Source organism: Rhagoletis zephyria, unplaced genomic scaffold (genome assembly GCF_001687245.7).
Source record: "Rhagoletis zephyria isolate East Lansing unplaced genomic scaffold, Rhagoletis_zephyria_1.1 Rzeph_scaffold_00272, whole genome shotgun sequence".
NCBI lineage: Eukaryota > Metazoa > Arthropoda > Insecta > Diptera > Tephritidae > Rhagoletis > Rhagoletis zephyria.
The window spans coordinates 160,951-172,977 of NW_016157356.1; the positions used below are offsets into that span (position 1 = coordinate 160,951).

General features: G+C 33.4%; 1 protein-coding gene across 2 annotated transcripts in view; it reads right to left on the reverse strand.

Moving 5' to 3' along the window:
- The window catches only part of LOC108358593 (ATP-binding cassette sub-family G member 4), a 199,732-nt gene that overhangs the window by 31,624 nt on the left and 156,081 nt on the right, over positions 1–12,027 (reverse strand). For both annotated transcript variants that reach the window (XM_017610015.1, XM_017610014.1), the window contains one exon: positions 7,251–7,419. In XM_017610015.1, the coding sequence (XP_017465504.1) occupies positions 7,251–7,419 (169 nt within the window). The remainder of the gene's footprint in view (positions 1–7,250; positions 7,420–12,027) is intronic.

The following is a 12,027-nucleotide window of genomic DNA, read 5'->3' on the forward strand; positions in this document are numbered from 1 at the left end:
TATTGTCACCAAGCCTACGTTAGCTGAGAAAACGGCTTTGAATTTTTCCAACACCAATTTGGCAAGAGGTCTCTGCGCTTCTATAAGCCGCATGGGCATGTGTATATTTTTTAATTAAAAACAAAAAAACGTAAATGCTATAATCACTTTTTTAAAGGTAGAAAAGGTAAAAAAAGGCAAATATGTTTCTTAAAAAAGGCAACATCAAATGTGTATATATGGAATTAGGGAAAGCTAAATCGTGGACATTCTTAATCGAATATACTCTATCTCTTTAGCAGAAAAAAAGGCAATTTCCATAAAATCCGTTCCCTGCACATATGTATTCATGGATTTTTTTTATCTATCGATTTCATCATTAGTAGCTTGATTTTTCTGCAAAGGAACAGGCTTTAATACAAATGAAAAAAATACATATAACAAAAATATGTTATTCTCTTTTAATTTTTCCCCTGTAGAAATTTTATTTTTTTGATAAAAATTATTATGTCTTGGAAAACTGGTATACAGATTCCTAATCTACGACCCAATCTTAGGCGCATGATAAGAGAAAACAGACCTAAAGGGCAAACAGCTGATTCGATAATAAGCTTGTTTTATGCTCGAAAAATCGAAATCTGATGGAATTTCGCGACAGAAATTGAAAACGGGTATCGGGTTTCATTTCTGATAAAAATCAATTCCGAGTCGGATTATGCGACAAAGCTGATTATTGTTATAATATACGTTCTAAATTTGAACCTTATGAAATATCTCGATTCGCGCGCCACCCAGACGGCTAGTTCATCTTTCATTTGGCATTGTCATCAGCCTCTGAGCTAATAGTGATTTCGTTTCTTTCAAAAAATGTTGCTCTTCCCCGGTGCAAAATGGGGTGATTGTTACACTCAACCCCATAAAAGGGCATGTTTTGCCTTCTTTTCCATTTCTAGCTCACGCAATTCATAATATTGTCGTTTTAAGCAACTATCGGATTTTCAGGGCAACCATTGCCCCTGACAATGCTTCAAAGGGCAGGGAATGTGCCTTTTTTGCATTACGAGAGTGCGACATCTTAAAAAACGAACACAAAATTTCCTCACCGTTTGCCTTTATTTTAGAATCGAACACGAAAAGAGAAAGGACAATCAAAAGGCGACATTTTTTGGTAGAAACGAAATCACTATAAGTTTCAAGTCTCTAGCTCTTTGGGAAGTTGGCTAAAAAAGGATTGCAAAATTTGACACGCACAGGTGAAACTTAATAAAAGCGTTTTAAATATTAGACATTTTTTAAGGAAAACTTTAAAAAGTTTTTTATCATTTCCGCTTCTAATGCTGGATTTTCACTAGGCATTAAATGGCAGAAATGTCTTGTCATTACTTAAAAAAAAATTGTCATTAAATTCCTTTCCCCATTTTTTAAATGCCTCCAATTTTTTGTAATTTCAATGTCTAGTGGAAAATCATTATTACGCATGCTTTAAAAAACATTTGTATTAACACTTATTCCAACTCGTCATATCAAGTAAAACAAGGTTATTCTTATTGGAATAAATGGAAAACTGGTTCAGGCATGACATTGGCTACCAAGAGGTAAAATTAACTTACTAACGACTCCTAACGGCAGAAGGTTTTTTATGAGAAACGTTTTCATTAATATTATAAAAATACTTTTTGGATGGTGCCCGGGGCCAAGGAAAAAATGTGAAGTACTATTGAAACATGGGTTAAACAAAGCAATATGATTGTGCTCGTATTAAGAATCTTGAAAGCCTGTGTGGCTCTTATTAGTTTTGCTCAGAAAAAGTGATTGACTGATTCGCATTGTAGGTATTTAATGCAAATTCAATGAAGTAATGAATGTCGCTATTTGACACAAATCAGCAACACGTTTGACTTACGGCAGCATGTTGTGCTCGCTTGTGCCACGTATGTATGTATTAGGAATGTTTCGAATGTAATGCGAATGCGAATATTAGGAAAAACATTAAAAAAGCTATAACCAACTTAATGGCGTTTTCTTTTCTTCAAAAAAGGTTGCCTTTTTCATGGCCTTCCTTTTAGTATTTGTGCGCAGAGGGCACTGAGAAGGCAACATTTTCCGGTAGAAAAGAAAACGCTATAAGTCATCTTTTTTATAAATTATTAGAACATTGAACCAGTGCTTAACCTATACAGTGTTTTAATCTAGTAGTCAAGGTTCAAAAAGGGCATAATACATTTCAGGAAAAGTAATTTTGCTGCCTTTCCTCCCATGAGGCGATTTCTTAGAGGCTGGCAGATATATAAGGCCGACTGGACTAGACAATTGCTCACTTTCCACGAATATAGTACAAAACTTAACTAAAATATGTAACTAATAGTACAACTACGTAAAATATGAAAAGCACTGAAATAGTTTACAGGTCACAACAAAAAGAGGATAAAGTGCAGTGTTTTGCCTGTAAAATATTTAAATTGAAACAATCTTTAACACATATATCGTCGTCTCAGAAAACGGATGTCGAATGTTACAAAACACGGTTTTGAGAAAATTGACTTTGAAGTTTAAGGTCGAATTAATCCGAAACTGTACGGTAGATTTTTGTAACTTTTGAAGGAGACGTAGTTGGTGTTATTAGTTTTGATTTTCCATATTTTTACATTTAATATCTCTTAACGTTAATGAGAAAATTTACTTTTCATTCCGTATACATTTGTCGTAAGTAGCGTTTACTCACCACTTTGTTTTGTCCACAGAACATACGACAATAGTAAAGTATCTATTTCAACGACGATGGTATAATTTGATGAAAAAACCAGACATATTTATTAAATAATGATTACTTATTAGAAAAAACATAACAAAAACATAATCATGTATTTAATAAAAAAAATCTGTACATCTCTTATGCTGTAAATATGTTACGAACATACGTTTTCTTTATATAAAAACAAAAAACAATACTTAAATTCAGTCTTTTGTACATTTTTATCTCTTTCATTTCATTGGAGACTCAGTGCAAGCTAAAATTTAAAAATTTAAAATTTTAAAATTAGTTACTTAGTTTAATTTTCAATTTTAATTGTATCGTTATAGTAGAGGACCATCGAATTGTCGTAAGTTCAAAGTTTTGCGATACATACGACAAATGTTTTATGATTAAAAAAAAGGTACGTTTGTATGGGAATTTGTCGTATGTGACGCATTTTCAGCACATACAACAAAAGGCATACCCAATCATTAATATTATGTAACATACGACAAAATGCGCACGAAATATCTCAAAAACTAATGGAGATATAAAAAAATGGATTGCAGAAATCGAAAGAGCATGTCCAACTTAGTAAATCTGCATCAAAATCCCAAAATCGTCATTTTGCACATTCGTCATCCGTTTTCTGAGGCGACGATATGTGCGTTACGCTGCGATTGTGTGCTTAGTGGTGTTAACCGCAAAATATTCCAATCATTTGATGCGAATGTGTAAACTGATGCGAACCATACGTATAATGAATGCGACTTCAAATATTCGCAACATCCCTGGTATGTATGTATGTGTTGCTGCAAGTAAAATAATAGCAGCAAAATTCAAAATGATGATTTTGGTAACTTATGTTTATTTATTTATTGTTTATAATTTTCATTTAAAATATGGGTTGATGTATATCAGAAACCGCATAAATAAAAGTTACAAAGCTTGCACAAATTTCAATTTTTTTATTAAGATTTTCTAGAAATAGTTTGATTATGCTATTTCGTAGATCATTCAATTTTAGTATAACAAAGGGTAAGTTTCAAGTCCCCAAAAGTTACCGTTCATTTGTTAGACTTTTTTTGTCGAGGGTGTTGCGCAATATTTTCCATATAATGCATGAACAAAATTTATTTTTATATGGAAGACAATGCCTTTATTAACAATAAATAAATAAACATAGCTTGCCAGCAGCATCATTTTGAGTTTTGCTGCTATTATTTTACTCGCAGCTATACTTATATATACTTACTTGTAGGTAAGCAAACATTGATTGTTGCAACGCTATGAAACTTTAGGCTTTCCTTTTGCTTATATGTACATATACCTACAGTCAAACTTCTCTATACTGAACTTCTGAATAACGAAGTCTGCTCTATTGCGATTCGACCTTAAGAATGGTGCTTTTTCGTTTTGATTTTAGTGTAATTTGTTCTCTATATAAAGAAATTCCAAGTAGCGAACATTTCTGTATAAGAAAAAGTTTGTGCAGCCTTAACTTGGAACTAGAAGCATTTCTAATCACTATATAACGTCTGAAAAACCCGTATTTATGGCCCGATTAGTTTCATATTTATAGCGCATATTACTTAAATATATATAACATTTTTAAATATTTTTCTTTTTTGTTAACCAATAATAAAAGCTAGTATTCAAAGTGTATTCTTTTAAATTACTTGTTTTTTAATGAGTCTGTATGCAGAATGCTTGCCAAGAAAAATATACTGTGTTCAGGCAAATCCTGAAATTTGGAAAATGGCAATTACAATTGATAAAGAATGTACACGAAAAAAACTGGTCACAGTTAAAACGTTCTAAAACATAAATATATTAATGGAATTCAACGATATTTACATATATTTACATCTAAACTTAGTTTTATTGAAATTCGTTAAAAAAGAGTTAATTCTCCTTGTAATAAGCAAACGATCGCAATTTTGACTTTATGTCCTTCATTAGCCCTTGCACAGAAGTTTCAGTGATTTCCTTGGAAACCAGCTGCCATTTATTTTTGAATTGTTGTGCGTTTTTTACAGCTTTGTGGGTCTTAAGAAGTTTGGATTTCATAACGGCCCAGTAGGTTTCGATCGGCCGATGCTCTGGACAATTAAGTGGATTCACCTCTTTTGCTACAAAATACACTTTATTTCTATGTTATCATCCTAAAGCCATTTTTCCGTAATGCCAAAAAAGCACTGGATCTTTATGAAGCCGTATAAGAGGTAAAAGTCGCTTTTGCAGACACTCCTTAACATAAATTTCTTGGTTAATTGTACCAGTGCTTACAAAAGGATCACTTTTGAAGCCGCATTGGCAAATTGCCTGCCAAATGAGAAACTTTTTGGGAAATTTGTCAAACTTTTTGTTTTTATATTTATCTGCAACATTGCCTCTTTTATTTGCAGTGTGAAATTCGCGGCCCCGGATTTGTTTAAAATCGGCTTTTACGTACGATTCGTCATCCATAACAATACAGCCAAATTTTTGTATGAGACTGTCGTACAATTTCCGAGCACGTTGTTTCGCCAACAAATTTTGCTTACCGTTGCGATTAGGTGCTGCATTCACTTTGTAAGAACGTAGTCCTGCTGTTTTGCATACTTTTTGTATATACGAAGACGACATGTTTAATTTTTTGCCGACATCTCTTACCGAAAGTCCAGGATTTTTCTTAAAAGCAGATAACACTTCCTTTGCCTTAATTTCGCAAGCAAATCCTTTTTTTCTGCCACTACCAGGGTTCCTTTTTAAAGATAAACATTCATTGTATTTTTTAAGCACATAAGTAACGGTAGACTTTGGAAATTTTAGCTTTTTTGCGATGTCGTTATGGAACATGCTGGGATTTTCCAGCTTTTTGCGCAATATTAACTCGCGATCGATTTCTTTCTTGGTCCTCGTTTCTACACTGATTTTTGTTACTAAAAAGAAATGATGCAGTAAGGTGGAAAATGCTTCCAGCTTTTTAAGTGTCTACCGATTTTTATTTTAATGTTATGATTAACCGAGCTATGCTTGGTTATGTGCGACCAGTTTTTTTCGTGTACATTCTTTAATAGTTACCGCAAATATCCCATCGCCCACACTTTTGGCAGCACCTTTAAGTTTGCTTTTCAAGCTCTTGTCAAAGCAACATCGCAAAAAAATATAAAAGAAGTTTTTTTCTTAACAGCGGTCGTCCCTCGGCAGGCAATAGCAAACCTCCGAGTGCATTTCTGCCATGAAAAACAGCTTCTCATAAAATTACAATCGCCGTCGGGTCCCTCACCTTTGTGTAACATCAAGGCGCACGCCACAAATCGGAGGAGAAGATCGGCCAAATACTAACATATGTGTGAGCTCCAATCCATTATTATTATTTAAATTTGCTTTTACATCCTGCGATAATCAATTAATAAATGGCTCCGTGTATAAGTGCTTCCGTAGAAAAAAACGATTGATCATAAAGGCAATGGCAAGGGGAGAGATTCCAAAAAAGAAGACATTGCTAAGAAATTTAGGATTCTTCCCAGTGGTTCAAATTTTAAACGGAAGAAGCCTTAGAAATGAAAAACAACGTATCAAATACCGTATTTGCTTTTCTTAATGTATTCCAAATTTTTGTTGAAGAGGAAAAGTGGTAAAAATAAGTTCTAACCAAAATAACTGAACACTTCAAACAAAAATGTTAAAAAGCCTAATATTTTCCTTTTTCTATATAACGAAGTAGTTTTCCGATTTTTGGGATTCGTTGTAGATAAGTTTGACTGTACATACATATGTAGTAGGGTTGTTGCGAATATTATTCTGAAATAAAAGTTCTTTCCGGATAATAGACAAACGGCTTATCCAAATTAAACAAGTTTGGTACCAAATGAAAGAGGATTTAAATAGCTTTAAAACTGAAGTGTCTAAACGAAGAAAGCCACATATTGAAAAATATTTCAATAAAAAATTTAACTACTTACCATAAAACAAATCTTGTGTATATATATGGTATATGAATTTCTTTAGTATTAAATTATAAAAAAATATAAATAGAGGTCGTTCGCTATTTCTGTTTAAAAGCTATTTCAGGCCTCTTTCATAAGATACCAAGTTTGTTTAATTTGGACAGGCGGTTTGTTTATTAAGCGGACAGGACTTTTATTTCGGAAAAAGATTCGCAACAACCCTAGTATGTATGTACGTGCGACTACTACAATAAGTAGAATGACCAACCAATTAGTCAAAGCCAACTCGTTAATTCAATGTACAGAAGTTTGTTGAACTTGTGAATGCCACTTCATAAAGCAGGTCCATCGACCCACTTCAGCTACATTCACTGCGAATTCACACTTAAGTGCATTACTCAAACATCTTTCCCAACTAGTTAGCTGTTTATGTATTGCAAATACCACTTGTTGCATGTCCATATTTATACACATAAATGCAAACTTACATATCTGCATAGGTACATGCTAGTAGTGTGTGCAATATAGACATAGTTACAAATAAATTAAATTTAAAATGAAAAAATGTATGCATGTATGTATGTATGTAGGTTTGTACTTACATGTTAACACCACAGCCATTTTGCCCGTGTAGACCAATAATAAAATCGTACCGTACAAATAGACATAGTTGCCGAGCACAGTGGTCGCTTTATCGCCAACATTCATATACAAGTAGCCAAATACTAAACCGATTACAATGTGTGACATCAGACGAGCCAGCAGCAGAAACTGTAAAATAAACATTAAGTAAAAATAATAATTTTTACTAATTCACACACTTAATTGCCTCAGACCCGTTTGGTGGACGGGGTCTGTTAAAGAGTTGCATTTATTAAAAAAAAAAAACTAATAATGACGCGAACCTCAACAGCTATAATGGAAATGACCAAAAATTAAATGGCAAAGCGTTAAAACCAAATGTAAAAAAATTGGCAGTGGTAACGCCACTCAAGCAAAAGTATGTTAAGGTTATTGCAATAAAGTTGCATGCAACTGGCTTAGCCGGATGGCGGCCGACAAGAGTCTTATACATATGTACGTAGTATACAAATAAATATACAGTGTAACGTTTCCTAACAGACACATATTAGATGGAAACGAATGAAAATATTTTTCTAACCCAGGTCTTAGGTATAATTTTCGGAACAAATTAGCCTCTCTTGAGTGGAATCTTTTTGGGCTGAACGCGGATACTTATTTTTATAAAGTTAGTACAAAAATCTCTTATCAATGAAGAAAATAAAATGTAACTTTTTTATGTAGAATTTCGTTTAGTTTGCTCAGTCCTTTTTGTTCAGGCATAGTGTAATTATATGTAAATGAAATACTTTTGAAAAAATTCCTAACGATGTAACATTACATCAATTAAACAAGTAAGAAAGTCTAAGTTCGGGCGGAGCCGAACATTAAATACCCGCCGCAAGTATTAAATATATGTTTTTTCACCTTTCCGAAACCTACCGCTAGATGGTAAGCCGGGGTGTATCAATTTTGAGTAAATTAGCGTCCCTAAATTTCGAAATATTGCAGTTTCAAGCATTTCTGAAATTTACCGTTATATAAAAAGCGGCTGTAATTTTAGTCCGATTTCAATAATGTTCAACGTATTGCTTTTATGTGGCAAGCACAATAACCGTACCGAGTTTGGCACAAATTGGTGGAACGGTTACCGATATACATATATGTGATCATAAGTGGGCGGTGCTACGCTCTTTTGCAAAATTTTACCATACACGTATTTTTTGGTAAAGAATTGTTGCAAGCATCAATTTTGAATAAATTAGCTTAATATTTACTGATTTATCGAAGATCTTGTATTTCTCTAAATTACCGTTATGTGGGATGTGGGCGTGGTTATCGTCCGATTTTTTTTAATTTAGTAGGCTGTACCAATGCCAACAACTGTGCCAAGTTTGGAAGAAATTGGTGCAGCGGTTACGAAGATATACACATGTAACCATAAGTGGGCGTGGCTACGCCCATTTTCCAAAAATTTATAATATTCTTATTTTTCGTCTAAAAGTTATTGTAAAGAACACTTTTGAGTGAATTATCTTCAGTAGTTGCTAAAATATCGCAGTTTTCGTATTTCTGGAAATTACCGTTATATGGGAAGTGGGCGTGGTTACAATCCGATTTCGCCCATTTTCAATACCAACCTACCTTGGATTAATGGAAACCTACATACCAAATTTCGTTGAGATATCTCAATTTTTGCTCGAGTTATCGTGTACACGGACGGACGGACAGACGGACGGACAGACAGCCATGGCTTAGTCGACTTCTCTATTCATTCTGAGCATTTATGTATACATTTGTCTATATCTATCTCGATTCGTTTGGGCTGTTACAAACAACCGTTTTGTGAACAAAATTAATATACCCTTGTGCACAAGTGCGCTCGGGTATAAAAATTCTAAAAATACCCATCCCCTTGGGCGGACACTCAACTATTGTCCCCCTAAGGGAGACTTCACTGTATACATTTATGCACCAATGCATAGGTATTTAACTATGACTATGCCCTGCAGCGAGTGATGTTAACCTTAATCTTACTTTATTCTGCTTACGCGAGCACTAGAGCTGACTATTTACTTTATCTTTTGTTAAAAAAGCTAACTGTGTACTGTTTTGTAAGGCGATGGCTGAAAAAGTCAGACCTAGATACCCCTGCATTAGGTCTCAACAAATTTGCAAATTTTGGTATTTCTTTAAATTTTTAAGTGTTTATTTGTTTACTCCATGCATATCAACATTACATATTTGTTTATTTGTTCACATATGTATTCTGCTGTAGGTGGTCCCATATTTTTATTACGTCGGACATAATATCAAAAGGATAATATAAGACATCGATCTTCATTTAATTTGTCCTGAATTCGAAAAAGTATTTATGAAGCGCGGATAAAAAGTTTATTCAAATAAAATAGAATTTCCCGATTACGTCTGCATGACGTACAACTCACTTCAAGTTGGTATTGTCATAGCTCAACTACCAGTTCTTTATTTTTAACAACTGATAATTTTACACTGAAGGGTAGATAAGATGCGCATCCTAAACATGTCTGCAAATATACGTCCCTGAGAAAAAAATTATCAATTGATTAAAATAACCAACTTCTAGTTAGCTTTTTCGCGGGACTTCGATAAATAACTAACTTTTAATTAGCTATGACAAAACTAACTTTGAGTTAGTTGTAAAGTCGTGCAGAAGTCATGCAGACGTTATCGGGAGTTTGTTTTCTTTACTGAATATGATAAAGAATCTGCGAAGTTCAGAAAAAAAGTGTATTGAAAGTTATTTTTGTTTGATGACGTAATTTTATATTACCATTTTGATGTTATGTCTGATCGAATTCAAATATGAGACGACTTACAAAACAACATGTAAACAAATAAGCAAATATGTGATGTTAAATAAAATAAGTGAATGAAAAAAATATAAAAAATTGAACAAATCTTTTTTTTGTTGATAGTTTATGTCCAAAAGTAGTTAGCTACAAGTTAGTTGACATCTAACGCAGAGGAAACCAGTTCTCACTAGTTTGCGGCCATCGCCCTTCAAAAGTGTTTAGTTACGGCCAAAGGAAATAGTTAATAAATAGTTACCACTAGTCGACTGCTAGTTAGTTACAAACTTGTCCCATTTCCCGCAGGGTATGTATATAAGTAAATTAGTATGTAAGATGTACAAGTGTTTGTATATATGTCGTCGTTTAAAGTTCAAAACCGCGTATGGACAAAATGCAAAACCGCGTATCAAGATAATGCAAAACCGCGTATGTGAGGTTGCATAAATTATTTTCTAGAGAGTAAAACACTCATATTTCAAAATGGCTCTCTTTTTTTTAAAGTAATCGCATTTCTGACTAGTATATTTCAGGACAAATGGATAAGGATTGCGCCAAGAGCTTGTAAGAGCAAATGCAATTTTTGGCAGCCAATGTCAGTTACGCGGTTTTGCAGAATGACGATACGCGGTTTTGTACTTTAAACGACGATATGTACATAGCTAGGCACATATATATTTATATATACTCTGAAATTGTTAGGTACAATCCCGTATTCCTCGGACTAAAACTAGTAAAACTGTCAAAAAATAAAAATTCGCTCAGAGCGAGAGAGTAACATTGAAAAGTACGGGATCGCTTTCTAGTAAAAAATGGTAACTTCTGTCAACTTCAACATAACCTCCTAATTTTGGTTGTAAATTTTTGCTTATTTTATATGTAAACACACTCAGCTCACGCATGTAAATAACCAGAAATACTTTCAAATTCATTAGAATCCACTTAAACAAGTAGTTAAATATTTTTCAATATGAATTAACAGAGTACACTTTTCTTTTGTTTACAATTTGGTTTCCAAACACACTACAGCTGATCGTTTGACACATTTACCACAATTTGCTAGCAAAAAATTCTCGGACTAAAACTGGTAACTTCTGAGAGAGAGAGAAACGTACTTACTCTCTGTTTTGTCCTCTCAATAGTCAGAGTACCGAGTACGGGATCGATTTCCAGTAAAATCTGACTGATTCTGACTATTTCTGACTAGTCCGGACTCGTACGGGATCGCAACTGTTGATCGTATTCGAGTCTTTTTTGTGCCCTCTGCGCAGTCTGACGTTTGCCAGCAATATTAATTAAAAATTCAAAACCCAAACCCACACACACATTCTCATTTTCAATCTCAAACAACAACAATTGTGAACAATTTCATTTTTTATTTTCAATTTTATATGATTTTAAAATGCTTGCAAACATAAAAAAAATCCTGGCCGACGAATTAGAGAATGAATTTACTTTGTTCTTTTGTATGATGGTTTTGACTCTTTTTCGGGTCGTATTTATATTTATTTGTGAGTTTTATTCGAATAATATTTCAGTCGTATTTCTAAACATTTTCGAGTCTTTTGCTAGTAATTTTTCAGTTGTATTTCTTATCATTTGCGAATCTTCTCCGAATCATTTTTCAGTCGTATTTGTAAACGTTAGGGAGTTTTTTTCGAGTCATTTTTCAGTCGTATTTCTAGTTATTTTTGAGTCTTTTTCAGCCTATTTTCAAATCGGTTGGGCTGCGAACAATTAAATAAGTATTAAATTAGTTTATAATCAGCTACTGAGCATATTTTATTGAGTTCAAAAGAAGCGTTAATGAAACAACGAAATTGTTTTTTAATAAAATTCATTATTACAGTTGAAAGTATTTCAAAATTACCCTCCTGGATAAAAGGAATTGACACAGAGAACTTTTCACAATGTATGCAAAGTTTTTTATTCCAATTTCATTCTAAACTTTATGCAGAACTCAGAAAAATTCAATGAATTCGCTACT